This window comes from Lepisma saccharinum, chromosome 26 (genome assembly GCF_977018435.1).
Source record: "Lepisma saccharinum chromosome 26, izLepSacc3.1, whole genome shotgun sequence".
NCBI classification, from domain to species: domain Eukaryota; kingdom Metazoa; phylum Arthropoda; class Insecta; order Zygentoma; family Lepismatidae; genus Lepisma; species Lepisma saccharinum.
In genome coordinates this window covers 29,808,997-29,826,219 of record NC_139254.1, presented here as the reverse complement: position 1 = coordinate 29,826,219, position 17,223 = coordinate 29,808,997, and the positions used below count along the sequence as shown (strand labels likewise).

Genomic DNA, 17,223 nt, shown 5'->3' with positions numbered 1-17,223 from the left:
GAACACTGTGCACATCACTTTTCGTGCCGACACAGTCTGATTGAACTTCGTCCTGCATGGACTGCTGCTTGCTTTCTGCAGTGCTGTAAGCAACCCACGTTTCATCCCCTGTGACGATCCGGTTGAGAAAATCGTCATCATCATGGTAAATGTCAGTGCCGTGCCCATGCATTTTCCTTTGTGTTCAGGCATCAGTTGTTTCGGCACCCACCAGGCACACAATTTCCGGAACAAGACGCATTTGGTAACAATGTCGTGCAACAACGACCGAGAAATCTGCGGGAAATGGCTGCTGAGTTCTGTGATCGTGACGCGACGATCCTCCAATATGCGCTGCTATAGTGGAACCACGAGCAAAACAACCTGCGCAGACTCACGACTCCTGTGCACCGTACTCCCACGAACAGGAGAGGGGACCATGTTTCTTTATGGCCCAAGGTGGAGGGAAGAAGGGAAAGCTACGTGGGGACTTTTCGTCCCAAGGTTTTTTTCCTTGTGGTTGGTCTATACACCTGCTCCACAAGCTCGTCCATAACAACCGATGGCCGCCCACTGCGCTCGTTGTCATGCACATTTTGCTGGCCTTCAGTAAATGTCTTGCACCAACGATGAACCATCTGCTGGCTCATGATGTGTGGCCTATACACCTGACACAGCTGACGATGAATTTCGATCGGCTGTATGTTTTGTGCATTCAAAAACTTGATCACCGAACGAACCTCGCACGCGGCAGGAGATGGAATAAGAGTCGCCATGTTTCATCGCTGCTGCGACGCTACTAAGGACTTTCGGGAGGCATCTTCTAGGACATTCACTAGCCAGGGCATATGCATCTCATGCATGCGCAAAACCAGTTTCAATACGCCTGGCCTGCCACCTGTGGGCGAGTGGGAAACTTACTTTCTAGATGCACCTAATATGTATTCATGTCCAGATATTATTAGAATAATGAAATGAAAAATACTTAGATTGGATTGATCTTGCCCAGGATAGGGGCAGATGGAAGGAAGTGTTGCTGCAGCCATAAACATTTGGGTTTAAGAAGGCTAGAGAGTTAGTTAGTTAGCTTCATTGCAATTACTGTTAACCACAGGCTATTGTTGTCCAGGGCCTCCCCATGGTGCAGTGCTTGTGTCGTTGCCTTTTAATCAAGGGGTCTCAGGTTCGATACCCGGTGGAGGCACATAGTGGTTTGGATCCCTCTTTAAACTGTAGGTCCAGTCCCAATTAGCCTTACTGTGCATAAAGTGGACTTAAAACACCAAATCATTCAATCAGATCATTTCTGTCCATTTATATTTTAACAATTTTAATTTCATTTGGTATGATAAAGCTCCATAAAAAAGGCTGAAATGTTACCAGCAATAAAAATATTGTGCTTGAATTTTGTATATCAGCTGTTTAGTGAATGTCTTATTTTCATTCCTGAAAACCTACATCTTGTCCTTAAATAATATGCTCATGTAAACATATTTTTTAGAGATCAAACAAAGAATTGTTGATGTTCTGAATATGACCTTGCTCAATCTTGATTATGACCCAGTATGGTGAATTTACTTACGTCTTGAACTCATCATATTACAAAGCTTTCAGACTGAAGTGACAAGGGGCACATGACACTATGAAACAAACCTTCAGAAATAAATGCAACCTTTCATACCAATGTGGCATGGCAAGCTGCATGTATCGCTTGTCACTTGCATGTCACTCTGACTGGGTCATTTTCTCGATATGCATCATGTTGCTTAGATCTGTTACTTGCACTTGTGCAGTGAATGCTTTTTACTGACTGGAGGAGCCCGATTGCTTGCTGCTTGTCACCTCACTGTGAAACCATCATGACCTCTGTCACTTGTTGCTTGTCATTTTGGGCTTAGAGCTCCCTTACTCATAGTTATCAGTAGCAATATCTAAAACAACCAATTCTTGCTTAATATTTTACCACATATCTACTAGATTATCATCCTTTAATAGTGGAATGTTAGATATTTATCTTACTCTGTTTATTATCTATACCCAAATTCCATTATTTTATATTTATGGTGATGGCATTTTTCATAACTAGCACAAAGTATTGGGAACATAAAATATGATATACTGACCAATTGTTGCTTGGTTAGAGCTCATTTCTATTTAGCCAATTAAAAAATAATATAACATTTCATCCAATTCATATTCTATTCCATTCAATGCCTACCTTCTGATGTCTTGTGACAGAAAACTGGTTTGTCAGAAGAACAGCACCATCTCTTCGAACATATGTGGTAGGCACTATCTTGATGTAATAATGGAACATTGTAGCCCCTAGAAGAAAAAGGGTGATTTATTAGTGCAATTTTTCTACAATTTGTAGCAAGATAAAAAATATAAATAGCATGCATGTTAATTGGACATCATTCATTGTCTAGTGTTTCTACTACTTAAATCTATTCTAACAATACATTGTCTTGTAATCAAAGGATACTGGATTCATGTTTTCGTATTGCTGTAAATGCGGCACCACTGGCATTTCTACGGGAAGGGGGGGGGGGAGGTTGGTGCAGGTCATATCCCTCCCGCTTTTGGTCCAGCATTCTATAAAAAATAAATCTAGTGCAGGGAAATATGGTAGTTTTTGACACTATGAATGTCCTCTTTAACTCTGGTGTCAATAAGTGTGGAAGGCTGTATCTGAAATAATGCTTCTGTATGGTCCATAGCTTGGATCAATAATGTGACCTATTTTACCTTCTTAACCTTCTGGGATGCATCCCGTTGTAAATTTTACAACAGCATTGTTATTTTGTTTCTAACAAAGGCATTTGGAATCCTTGTAATGTGGCACCCATGTCTATTCTTTTCTTTGACTCTCCTGGTGAAGGTACATAGTGGTTCGGATCCCACTTTAAACTCTAGGTCCAGTCCCAATTAGCCTTACTGTGCATAAAGTGGACTTAAAATACCAACTCAATCAATCAATCACTCAATCAACTTTGACTCTCCTCCACTACTTCCATAAGTTCAAGTAGCTCCCCTAATGGTTTCTCAGTGGCAAATAATATTTCGAACAATGAGCATTAGTGAACGTTGGACTTTTTACAACATGCACCTTCTCGTGTAGTATTTTATTTTTGTTTGTTGTACTGTTAAAAAGTGACTTTGTTTTATTCAATATGTCACATAGATTAGATACAATGTTTTCAAGAATCTTCAGGCGAGGAGGACAATTTTGCATTTGTATTTATTTGCTTTTCATGTAAGTTTAAGTGAATTATTAAAATACACGTACTGTAATGAATAATCTCTAACATAACTTAAGTTCTTTTGTATTCTTGAAAAAACATTGTCATCAATATAAAAGAATAAAAGAATATAGAAACTTATAACAGGGATTATACCAAAATAACAAATCCAAAATTCTTGACATTTTTCCTTTCTTGACCTTTTTTAACCTTTTTCTTAACATTTATTTAATCACCCCTACTCAGGTAGCTACAGTTGGAAATTAAGAAAATTTACATTGTATTGGGATTTTATAAAAAAATTGTTAAAATATTCAATTTCATCAAATCCCAGTACAGGTATGTAACAATGTAAATACACTATACAATAAAAATTGACTTTCTTGACCTACATGTTGATTTCATGACTGGTAGACACCCTGTATAATTGGTGTTTTAAGCCACTTTATGCACATATAGCAGAGGCGAAGATATAATACAAGCAATGCAAGCAAGCAATGCAAGCACTGCTTGCATAATTCGAATATCATTTAATGTACTTAATGTTCTAACCGTATTTAGTTTCCATCGCACTCGATTTCGCGAAAAAAATGCGGCCGCAAACTCCCCCAGCAGCTCTGTAGCAAGCACCAGCCTCAATGCTTGCAGCCATTCTGCGGGAAAATAAGGCCTCCGAAGGAGTCACATGGCGAAGCGTGAAATTCTGGTGGAACCCGTCCACAAAGCTTCTACAAAAAGCTATGCTTTCCGAGCTTGCGTGATTCCCGAAAATAGCCGAGTTCAACCGAAAGCAGGATTCATCTATGGGTACGTTGCCAGCAAAAACTAGTAACGAATATTTGTCTTCATGAACACGTAAACAAGATCGCAAATATAATAATAATTGTTAGTCATAAAATAACTAAAAGAAGTTATTATCACTGTTCTAAATTCCATATATATCATATTATATTACAAATTATTTTAGATTTCGCGAAATGTAAAACGCGTAAAAAAAGTTGACATTGGGAGTTGGGGCAGTGGAATTTCTGCACCCCCGTGAAGAGTTTTCTCAGGGAGGGAGGGAAGATTGGACGGACCTTGGTCCTGCACCCTGCTTCCTGGTCGGTCCAGCTCAAATTACGCCAGAAGTGTTGACCGCTACCAGTGTTTGCAACTGCCAAATTATTTACGCAGTAATTCAAGTGAGCTCTTTCACAAATTTTACAATCAATAAATTGACTGCTTTTGAATAAAACTTGGGGTGAAAATAAAGCTATCTGAGAAAGAACTATCTACTGATATTTGTACATGGCATAGAAGTAAATCGTACACATTCTGCATATTATGAGCACAAGAATATGTTTTAATGATTGATTGATTGATTTGTTGTTTTAAGTCCACTTTATTCACAGTAAGGCTAATCGGGACTGGACCTACAGTTTAAAATGGGATCTGAAACACTTGTGCCTCCACCGGGTATCGAACCCGGAACCCCTTGATTACAAGGCGACAACATTACCACTGCGCAATCGGGGAGGCCCGAATATGTTTTAAGTTCTATTATTATGACGCAAGTGGTGTTCCCAGGGTCTTTTTACGGTCCCCATTTTGTCATCTTTTCCTTCCTTTGACGTTTTTTCTTAGATATACTGGGCCAAAAGGGGGTTATGTCTACCATCCACCCCCAGCTTCGCCCCGGGCACGCCATTGAATGACACTTTATTACTTAAATATTAATGTACATACTTGTTCTGCTGAAATGATTCAGATTCCTCCGCGTAATTTTTATCTCCAAACTGATATATCTTTCCTTTGTGACGGATAAAATTAAGGAAATAGGTTGGTATCACTTTCTGTTGTTTCAGAGATTTTCAAAGTGATCTTGTGTGGATGCTTGCATTTGCAGTTGTGGAAAGCGCGTGGGATAGTGTGAGTGTTTGTTGCTTCGTGTTTTGTGCTCTGAATTTATCGGAATGAACGCGTATTTAGGAACGGTTGATGTGAAGTGCGGGTGTATTATTGAGCAATTGAAAATTGCTTCGTTTAGCTCGAGAGAGATAAGTGTTAAAATGAAAATCGTGGAAGGGGGTCGACCAACACCGCATTTACCGGACTTAAAACAAGTTAGCCCAAGGGGCTTTGTGCAACATTTCCAAAGCAATTTGTACCACAAGTTTATTTGGCTAGCAGGTTGTGAAGCACGCAGTAGGTTGTACTGTTGGCCATGCGTATTGTTCGCCGTGCACAAGACGAACTCCGTGTGGTCAAGTGAGGGATACTGTGATCTGAATAATGTGCACAATGCATTACAGAGACATGAAAAAGCAGAATCTCACATAAGGGCATTTTTAACTCTGACGGAATTTGGAAAATCTCGTGTGGATTTTGCTCTGGATCACCACAGACTAGTAACAATCGAGTGCCATAACAAAGTTGTTCGTCAAAATCGCGATATTTTAAAGCGTCTTGCAAGTGTAACAACCTTTCTTGGTAGTCAAGAATTATCATTCCGGGGACACAATGAAAGTGAGGCATCATTGAACCATGGAAATTATGTAGAACTTGTAAATATGTTGGCAGAATTTGAAACTTTGCTGGCAAGTCATTTGCAGAATTCTACAACATTTACTGACTTGTCAAGTGAGATTCAGAATGACCTTATTAAAAGCACGAGTGGTGTCATAACGGACACAATTAAGGCCGAGGTAAGTGAAACCAAGTTGGTAGCTATTATGATCGATGAATCCTCGGATGTATCACGGAAATCGCAACTTTCGACGATGTTTCGTTACGTGACGAAGTCAGGAAAAATTGTTGAGCGTTTCTGGGGGTTTGAGGATGTCAGCAGGAACCGAACTGCAGCTGTAATTGCTGCCCACGTTGTTGAAACAATTCGAAAACTAGGCTGGGAATCAAAATTGGTGTGTCAAACATACGACGGGGCAGCCATAATGGCAGGGGATCTCTCGGGGACACAAGCACGAGTCAGACAGATTTTCCCTAGTGCAATATTTGTTCACTGTTTTGCACATTGCTTAAATTTAGTACTTTCTCAAACAGTGAGCAACATTAGTGAATGCAAAGTGTTTTTCTCGACGCTAAGTGGCCTTGCTTCTTTCTTTTCGCATTCGACAAAAAGAAATGCTGCTCTCGACGATATAGTTAAAGCAAGGTTACCTGAAGTGGTTCAGACCAGGTGGAACTACAGTGAACGGCTTGTACAAAAAACGTCCGAAAATAGAGTGAAGATAATTGAAATGTTTGAGGACATTATTGGCAATGCACAAGACTGGGACAGTGAAACAATTTCTTCTGCAGGTGGTTTCTTGGCATTCCTGGATAGTTTCGAAACAAACTTTTTTCTTCTCTTGTTTGGGGAAATATTTTCCTTGACGGGATATTTATTTAATGTGCTGCAAACAAAAACTATGGATATTGGATTTTGCCTCAAAGAAATTGAAAGTGTCAAAAGTGACATTACCAAGAAACGAGAACAATTTGACATAATTTATACAAGGACAATAGATATTGCAGGAGTACCACAGCCGAGAAGGAAGAGGAACAATGTAGGCGACACAAAATCTCAGTACCAACGTATATATTGTGAAGTTATAGACAACATCATAAGCCAACTGTCTTCACGTTTTGAAAACCTTGAGGCCCTACGATTTGTTGAATTGCTCGATAGCGGGAAATTTCGCATGTATGCTGCTACATTTCCAGAAACTGCCTTCTCATCGCTTATGCAACTGTACATCCAGCATTTTGACAAAACCTTGTTGCACACCGAGCTCAGTATTGCCTATTCTCGGGATTGTTTCCGCAATAAGAGTGTAAAGGACATCTTGAAGTACATTGTAAACAACGAATTACAACAAGTGATGCCCGAACTCCACAAACTGTGTCTGCTAGTACTGACTATACCAGCCACAACAGCGTCAGTTGAAAGATCGTTTTCAATGCTGAAACGTATCAAGACATTCGCCAGGAACAGCATGGGTCAGGAAAGGTTGTCAGCCCTTGCTCATTTGTCCATTGAGAAGGAACTATTAAAGGAACTCAAAATGGATGAAACTAAATTTTACGATTGTGTGCTTAAACATTTTCTAGAGAAGAAAAGAAGAATGGAGTATGAATATCGTCACTAAGGGTGGCATCCAATGGACCAAGAGTTTGAAATTTATTGTGGTGAGTACATTGTCTATGCATGTGTTCCTTTGCTTTGAAATGAATTTTTTATTGTTTGTGTTTAACTTTTTATTTAGTGTTTAAGTTACTCCAATGCGGTTTTTAGGGTGCCCAAAAATACTAAATTACATCATGCAGCGTAAAATAAACAAATGATTCCCATTTTTTTTATCTAAATCGGTTTGGTCACCGTTTGACCATATTAAATAATAATGAACAAATAAAGGTACTAATAAGTAAGTAAGAAATTCCGTCTCCCTTTAGTCATATGCGGAAAGTTCGCATATGCAAAACGTTTAATATCATATGAATAACGTTACCTGGATTTTTTTTTAAAAAGTAAATGTGACGTTTGCGGATCATATGGTTTATTTTTAGTACAGTCACTTTATTACGATATTTTGACAAATCCAGCGACTGGGTAAATGAGGCTATAAACCTTGAATCTTTCCCCTCGGCATGTCGTTGTACTACATGTTTTGTTGTACTGAAACATTGCTTACCTCCTTCGTAAGACTACGCTTCGCTACTGACATATAGGGTAATTGGGACTGGATATAATGTTTAAATTGGGATCCGAACCACTGTGCAATGTGCCTCCAAAAATTAATAAAATAATCTTACCCATTAAAAATAAAGAAAATCATACAGTATAAATACAAAAACATAAAAAGACATAGGTATGCAGAACAAAATAAATTACGCTTGTGAAAGCAGCTAATTTATGTAGGCTACATTGCAAAAAGTACAACATGCGACTGCTCGCATTAAGTGAAATAAGTGCGAGTACCGAAAGGTTAAGAGAAAATTTTACTGGCTACAAATAGCACTTAATGATCTATGGGCTCCCTATGTACCATAGGAACAGAAAATTTCCCCAGCAAAAGGTACCAAAAACATAGCACAGTTTGATCTTTGTTGGCATCTAGCACCTGCTTTTGACATAATGGTAAAATCTAGCATAATGTGCAAACATGAGTTTCTGGGAGAGGGAAATCTAATTCAAAGGAAAATGTATTAGGTTAGCCAAAAAGTAAATGCAATATTTTTCATTTCTTCCGTAGGTTGGCTGTACAGCTTTCTGCGCTCGCAAGCCGATAGATAGTATTTTTGTCTTCGCCTGTGGCAGGTTACAGCGTCACCACTTCAGTTCGCTCTGCAGTGTTGGCACGTAAACATGGCTGCACCACTGTCCGTGTGCACCACAGAAGAACAGCGTTCTGTAATCCGTTTTTTGTGGTCTGAAGGTGTATCAGGAGCTGAAATCCATAGAAGACTTTCAGCACAATACGGTGACAATGTTTTACTGCTGTGAAGTGTTTACCAGTGGATTGAAAAGTTCAAAGCGGTCGAACAAGTGTGAAGGACGAGGAAAGAGCAGGTCGTCCAGCCACATCCACTACTGATGACAACATTGAGCAAGTCCGTGAGCTGGTTCTGAATAACCGACGAGTGACTGTTGATGAAGTGGCAAACCATATGCACGTTAGTCATGGTTCTGCATATGAAATTATCCATAACAATATCAAATGGTGGGAAAGATGGCGGATAGTACTGAGAGCGTGTTTATTCGCTCTGCAAATTGTGGTTATATTTTCTTGGTGTTGTGCTTCATTTGTGTTTTTCAATACCACGTACGTGTGAATCAGAACTCTGAAGTAACTGTGGTCAATAGTGGCTCATTTTTGGAGACGTGGAAAATAGGAAATAGGAACTTTCTTTTTCCGGCTGCTGGAACTTCTTCTAGCCTGACCGCAGCCATGATGGGACTACGGACGCCCGAGGACCAACGACCGCGAGGTAAGCGATCCACTCTTGGTTACTTTCACCTCTTGTGCCTCGTACTCTTGTGCGGTGACATCCATGTCAACCCGGGACCCTCCCAAGGAAATGATGCTGTTTTTTCCGTATATTACCAGAACGTGCAAAGTATTAAAAACAAACTTTCTGACTGTGACATTCACTTAAGCGAGCTACTGCAATATGACTGCTTAGTTTTCACCGAAACGTGGTTAAACGACACTGTGATGGATAGTGAATTTCCATTTTTAAAGCATTTCAATGTATTTAGAAATGACCGTGCAAGTCGTCGTGGTGGAGGAGTGATGATCTGCGTTAATGTTAAATGGAATTGTAAAATACGAAGAGACCTAATCAAGGACTGTGAAATTATTTGGGTAGAACTCAATTTTCAAAAAAACAAAAAACTGCTAATTGGATCATATTATCGCCCACATAAGAACTCTCCTATTTCTATCCTCGAAGCCTGCAGGGATTCGGTATTAGCAGCAATGACAAGTGGTGATATTATGTTATTTGGTGATTTCAACCTGTCCATCAATTGGGAAAGCCCAAATACGGGAACTATAAACTGCCAAAATGATCAGTGGTTTCTTGATACGTTCATTCATGGAATAGGGTTAAACCAGTTCAACTTGCATAAAACACGTGGTGACAGCAACCTTGATTATGTACTGGCAACCCTGCCTAACATGCAGGTAACTACAGGAAAAAATCTTCTAACCTCCGACCATGACTCACTCGACGTCACAATGCACCTGCCTACCATGAAGAAAGATAAGGAATCCGTCAAGCAGAACCAACCCCCCCACCACCTATGGCGAAAAGCTCCATGGAATGTCATCCAACATACGCTCAACGCCTACCCTTGGTTTTTGTTGATGGAAGAGGAAGTGAATGAAGCCGTTGAGAACTTTGTTGAAATTCTGCATGCCACGATAAAGGACTTTGTGCCCACTGCGAGACCGAGATCTACGAAATATCCCATCTGGTTCGACAGAGAAGTTCTCTTTGTGTTAAAAAATAAAAAACAGGCTTGGTACCTATGGAAGCAGCACCCTAATGTTCACACTCACGGTACCTATTGTGACATCAGACGTCATTCAAAATACTTACTCAGAAAAAAATAACATAACATCCGAATGTACTACAAACCCTAAGAGATTCTTCACTTTACTAAATTCAATAAAACAAAGCCCACGTATACCTAAAGAAATTGTTCACAATACTGATAGTGCTAGTGGAGAAGAAAGAGCCGAACTTTTCAATGTTTTTTTTCATCAGAACTTCTCACCTCCCTCAGTTTCCGACCCTCTCCCCCACTTAAATGCTGTCTGTTCTCACACGCTATCTTCAATCAAAACATCCCCCGAGGAAGTAAAATACCTCCTCGCTTCATTGCCCCTCCACCGGTCCCTAGGTCCAGATGAAATCCCCACAATATTCCTATGTAAAACTGCCGACTCCCTGGCTCTTCCTCTGTCTGCCTTACTCAACAAATGTTTTTCTAAGGGTGTGTTTCCGAAAAACTTCAAACGGGCCACAATTGTGCCCATTCACAAAGCTGGAGATAAAAAATGTGTAAAATCCTATAGACCAATCTCACTTCTATCGCCACTATCAATTATTTGTGAAAAAATCATCAAAAACTTCAATTTACGTCACCATATATAAACACAGCACAACATGGTTTTCTTCCAGGCAGCTCTTGCCTAACAAATATTTCTGTCTTACTTTCGCATGCTGCCAAAGCTATTGATAATAACTCCCAACTTGACACTATATATTTGGACATTTCGAAAGCCTTTGACAAAATTAATCACAAATTTCTTCTTCATAAATTATCATCCAGATTTAACATCCATGGCAAATTTCTCTCTTTACTGCAGGACTACCTCCATGAGCGTGAACAACGTGTTGTTCTTTCAGGTACCTCTTCTAACTTTCTTCCCGTTCTGTCTGGAGTTCCCCAGGGGAGTGTCTTAGGGCCGCTCCTATTCCTTCTGTACATGGATGACCTCCCTGAAAAACTGTCCTCCCTCCCAATCAATATACTTTTGTTTGCGGATGACTGCAAACTCTTTAAGGAGATCTCATCGCATCATGACATGATGATTCTTCAAAATGCTCTCACAGAACTAGTTAAATGGTGTCGTCAGTGGAATTTAGAACTAAATCCTCAGAAATGCTCTTTCCTTACTTATTCCCTAAAAAAGAACAAAGTGCTGTCTACTTATTCTATTGAAAACAATCCAATCCAAAACGTCTCCACCCAAAAGGACCTAGGTATTATCATGGACGAAAAACTCACTTTTAATTATCATATTATAGCTACCACTAAAAAAGCCATGCGTCTTCTCGGTCTTCTATACAGATTTAGCGAAATTCAAAACCCATCATCTCTTGCTTTATTCTATAAATCTTTCATCTCGCCCATCCTCGAATACTGTTCCCCAATTTGGGCAATGGCCTCAAAAACCAATCTCACCAGAATAGATTCTGTTCTCAGTTTCTTTCTTGCAATTGTTCGACATAGAATACCTTCCTTTCGACATGTATCCAAATCAGACACCATGGCTGCTCTGAATATTCACACTCAATCCTTTCGTCGTCATCTAGCTGATATGAAATTTTTATACAAGATAATAAATGGCAAAATCAGAACAGATCTCCTAATCAGTGAATTCACGCTTAGGGTACCCCAAAAGCAAACGCGAAACCTGCAACTCTTCCACAACCCAACCACTAGGCTATCGCTTCTACAACGATCCTTGTTTTACAGGCTCCCAGAAATCTACAACAAACTACCCCTGAATGTAGATATTTTCCTTCCAGAACGAAATTTTTGTATATTACTGACAAAGAACATGTAAATCTATCCCATCTTGTTATTGTTTTTATATTTTGTTATTTTTTGTTTCTACTTATGTTTCAGTGTAAAATGGCCAAATAAGACTGTATCTGAAACTCTGAGTAAATAAATAAATAAATAAATAACTTTCATAAAGTCTGTGGGAGATGGGTCCCTAAAGAACTCACTAATGAGAACAAGCGAAATCATGTGAGAATCTGTCAGCAATTATTGGACAGACATGCTAACGAAGGTGAAGACTTTTTAAAACTAATCATCACCGGAGATGAAACATGGATCCATCACTTCGAACCTGAGAGCAAATGCCAGAGCATGGAATGGAAACACCCTGAATATCTAGTGAAAAAGGAAGTCAAGCATTAACACACTGCAGGGAAAGTGATGCTCACACTTTTTTGGGACTCAGAAGGGGTAATTATGGAACATTATGTGGAAAAGGGGACAACAATAAACAATGAATGATACAGTGATATGCTTTCGAACAAGTTGTAGCCTGCAATTCAAAGCAAACGACGAGGTCGATTGTCGGAAGGCATTCTTTTGTTGCATGAAAACGCGCGTCCCCATACCACCGCCAACACCGCTCAAACTCTTCAGAATCTGGCCTACGAGGTGTTAGAGCATCCTGCATACAGTCCCGATCTTGCTCTGTCGGATTACCATCTGTTCGTTCCATTTAAAGATGCTTTAAGAGGTTGTCGATTCGACACAGATCAACAGGTGAAGGAAGCGGTGCATACGTGGCTTGCTGCTCAACCGAAAACCTTTTTTTCTCAGGGTATCGGAAAGCTTGTGGAACGTTGGACCAAATGTATTGAAGTGCAGGGGGACTATGTTGGAAAATGATATCATTGTAAGTTTTCTATTGTTGCTGTGAAAAATAAAAAAAAATGATTACATTTACTTTTTGACTGAAATTCAGGAAATAAAAATAAAATTATATCCAAATCTTATATCTGCTTCACAGAGGATATATTTAAAATAAAAAGGAGTGTGCCTACACAGCGACAAGCTTTTTACAACCATGTCACGATCCATCCTCTATCCATTCTTTATCCTGCCCAATTTTGTTTGTGGGGAAATTTTATGGCACAAAATCAGTAGAAGGCTGGGGGTAAAAAAAACAATTTTCTCAAATCGTCTCAAGTTTTATGCTGAACCCATTTTGTTTGTTGAGCCATTGTACACAATTTTCTCAGAAAATTAACAATATTACATAACGGTAGTGAATAATAAGTAATGCAAGTTCAAAGATCAAAAAGTAGATGCACAATTCAACTTAAAACAATGGTTACCTGGGAAAAAAATAATAATGTTAAATTCTAGCTCAATTTAGAAGCATTTAGCATAATTTCAGAGCTTACGCAGCACTTTTTATTATCCTCAATCTACACAATGACAGGGAGGGGGAACAAAATCAAAATTATTGCAAAATCTAAAATATAGGCAATGCTATTTTCGTAGGTTCTTATAGTAAGTTCACATTAAAATATTTCATAATTCAAGGGGGGGCCTATTGTTTATAGTGGGATCCAAGCCACTATGTGCTTCAACCGGGTATCGAACCTGGGACCCCTTGATTACAAGGCAACAACAGTACCACTGCACTATCGGGGAGGCCTGTAATCACAGTAGCAAGACCACAGGTAACAGCTGATTCAGGATATTAGTCTTCCAGATCATTTTGATTTCAAGAGTTCGAAGGCTATAAAGAAATATCCAGGAATTTCATTTTTTAAAGTTGGCTAGTCGGTAACTATACGATCTCGGCAGAACGGATTTCTTCATCTTTACAGAAGAAATTACTTACAGAAATGAGTTTCTGTAGCATTCTGAAAGTTCGTGGATGTATTTTCTTCCATCGTGTAATCTATTTGACCCGGAATTCATGTATTTTTGAAGAAAAACATCTCTCCAATTCATAATTGCTGTTGCTTGTATTTGCTTCCTCTACGTGAAACGGATGTTTCGTACGTTTCATGACGTAACCCCTTGTCAGTGTTTCCAACCACGCCGTTGTTTTGCAAGAAGTGAAGGTGTTTCAAGTTGATTTTTATGATCCACCACGCTACTCAAGCTGTGCCCGCCATATTGTGTGTTACGCAAGCGAAAAAAGGAAGAATAATAATTACGATAACACTTTAGTATAGGGATGACGGATTTCTTACTTTTTGCAGGAGAAAGTACTTACGCAAATAATTTTCTTTAGCGTTCTGGAAGTTCGTGAATGTAGTTTTGATCCATTTTAATGTGAATGCATGTTGTTTTCTGTGAAAAACCTCGGTCCGACACGCTGTTTCTGCTGCCGCCATTTGCTTTCTGCACGAGAGCACAATGTTCCGTGTGTTAGATGATGTAAACCCCATAGTCAGTGTTTCAAACTCGCCGTGTTTTCACTATAATATGTGTAGAGTATTTTTTTTTTTTTTAACTGTTTGCCTAACCTTACGGGAAATGGTTTTTGGGGCTAATGTGAATGGTTTATGAAGTATTAGCATAATTTCAAATCCGGGCATGAAAGTACATATTTTCTGGTGAACAAGGTTGCAACACTGAATAAATCGACAAAACACTATCACAACGGGCGATGAACCAGTACGCAATCGTCATAATGTGTGTTACATAATCAAAATAACGAGTAACAGTAAGTACTCGTAAATGTAAGATATAGACATTATTTTCGTTAGAAATTCATTATTTCACCTAAAGAAATGTTCCGCATTCCAGAATAGTATGTTAGCAATGTAAAAAAGTGCGAAATAAATTATTTATAGGTGTCACCCCTATAATAAAGTAGTACCATAATTACTCTTAATGTGATAAATTCAAATTATTTTCGTGAAAAAAACAAAATTACACCTTAAAGAATTTTTCACAATGCAGAATAGGTAAGTACGAATGTGAAAAATGACGAAATAAACGAGTGAGAGGTGTTCTGCCGAGATCGAATAGGCAAGTCTAACTACATGACAAATCAAATGTCCTGAGATATGATTATATATTTTATGAATGTTATAAACTATGTATAAATTTGTGTCTGAACTCTTCACTTTCATTAAAATCCGTGATGGTATAATTTCAATTTTTTAAAAAATAAAACTCTCCTGTTACAGTAAACAATTAACAATGACACTTATCTCGTCCCTGCCGAGGATAGACCATCAAGTTTCTAATAAACAAAAAAATGACGTGGGCTCAGCCGGGATTTGAACCCGGGACCTCTCGCACCCGAAGCGAGAATCATACCCCTAGACCACTGAGCCATTTGTTATTACTTCCGCATTCGTCATTACGTAAATCATGTGAAATATTGATAAGTTCGTTAAACTCGTATATATTTCATCTTACTAGCCGAGTTCTAAACTAGCAATTATCCCCTGAACATATAGGCCGCAAAATGTGTATGTCATATGGCATAGAAGCAGTACGCACTTGGTACTGACGCTTTTGGCACAGTAAAACATACCTATGCGCCATTCTAGTGCAAACGGAATAAATATTGTCAATGTTAAAATGTTTCATTTTAAGGAACAGAATTTGTTGCGTATATACTCCTACAGCCATGTTTTCTCTCAGGCTGGGAGCAGTGTTGCCACAATATGATGGCACAATTTCCCTTTCCAAGGATCAAAACTTCCCTGAATGGACAAATTTTTCCCTTCAACTAAGTAAATCCTGCAATAATAATAATAATAATAATAATTATTATTATTAGTAGTAGTAGTAGCAGCAGTATTATTATTATTATTATTATGAGTGGTGGTGATGATAGGAGTAGTATTTCCGTTGGTCGATGTTCGTATGATTTTTTTTCATACATTCAGCTTCATCGCTTGCTAGCCAGATGCACCAGGTTTGAATCCCTGCCAGAAATCCATTAAATATTTAATCCCCATGATCCGAATATGCATAAAAGCGATGTACAATAAACTTAACAGAAATAGATACAGGGTTATATTCAAAGGAGCAGAAATAAGAAGGAACGGGGAAAAAAATTAAATATTGATATGCAACGGAAACTTAGCATAAATGGACATTTCCACTCAATTTTTTTTACAACAATTTTAAAAACTACACCTTGGAAAATTGACCCCTGCAAGTTCTCGCGTTTCTCTGCGTCCAGTTTAAGGCAGAAACGAGTCTTCCAAAGTTGCGAGGCTAGCGTTGCGCTGAAAACACGCCGCCGCCATGTTACTACGTCACTCCTTAGGGAGAGCTTGTTTGTCGTCTGCTTCGAGCGTCCAGTTCCGGATGGGTAGCCCACGGTGAGCGAACACGTGCAGCAGTTTTACAAATTTGTACCGATTTAAATAATGGAAGAAGGAGCGATAGGAGAAAGGAAAGCTATGCTTTGTAATGATCATTCTTCTATGAAATATCCGTGCTGCTCACGTGCAAGATAAATGAAAGGGTTCAGCTGCGTGTGTGTTCTCAGGCCATGCGAAAAATATTGCTTATAAAATTGGTTGCTGACCAGACACTCAAAAATATTTTCTAAACTTATATTTATCGATATTTACCGTAACCTATGTAGTGCAAAATAGGAATTTTCACATTCTTCACTTTATTTATAAAGCCTATTTAACTTTCTTTTCCATAAAGCAATTTCAGTTTGTGTTCCATTTCTGTTGTGCAAATTATGATCAAATATTTTTGTGCAGATAAGAGAAAATACACTAGAAGATTACATTAGTTGCACAGTACATATCTATACTTAGTTTATGTATAATCATTACAAGGAAATAATGTGTATAACCATGGGCGTATTTAAGGGGGATTCAACGGGTCCAACCCCCCTCTTTTTTTGGTTTACTAAAATTACCAGTTTCCTTGTTCTATCCGCTTGTTCATAAAAAATTCCTTCGGACTTATTTCATTCTCTTAAATTAGAGACGTAGAAAATAATTGTAATTCCAGAAAAGGCATTCCTATAACATTAAGTTCTTGCCAGTCAGAACTAACCTATGTATTCGCAATGAACAAGGCTGTTCACGTGTTCAGCCATTGACTGTTACAAGGTTTGCTTTGTCACCCTAATGGGAAAACTCTCTACCGAGTGGTTGAATTATGGTAAATACTACTATATTGCTAGGGCATAATTCATCTCCAAGAAATGGAGCACAGATTTTTGCACTAGAAGTTGTAAGATACTTGTTTTAC

At 38.7% G+C, this 17,223-nt stretch overlaps 1 protein-coding gene and 1 non-coding gene across 3 annotated transcripts in view; both read right to left on the bottom strand.

The window, feature by feature from the left end:
* Nucleotides 1-17,223, bottom strand: part of LOC145979750 (endoplasmic reticulum-Golgi intermediate compartment protein 3) — a 150,362-nt gene that overhangs the window by 20,843 nt on the left and 112,296 nt on the right. For both annotated transcript variants that reach the window (XM_083112735.1, XM_083112736.1), the window contains exon 9: nt 2,198-2,304. In XM_083112735.1, coding sequence (XP_082968861.1) covers nt 2,198-2,304 — 107 coding nt within the window. The remainder of the gene's footprint in view (nt 1-2,197; nt 2,305-17,223) is intronic.
* On the bottom strand, nt 15,255-15,326 carry TRNAP-CGG (transfer RNA proline (anticodon CGG)). Its single transcript has one exon. It is a non-coding gene; the product is annotated as a tRNA-Pro (tRNA).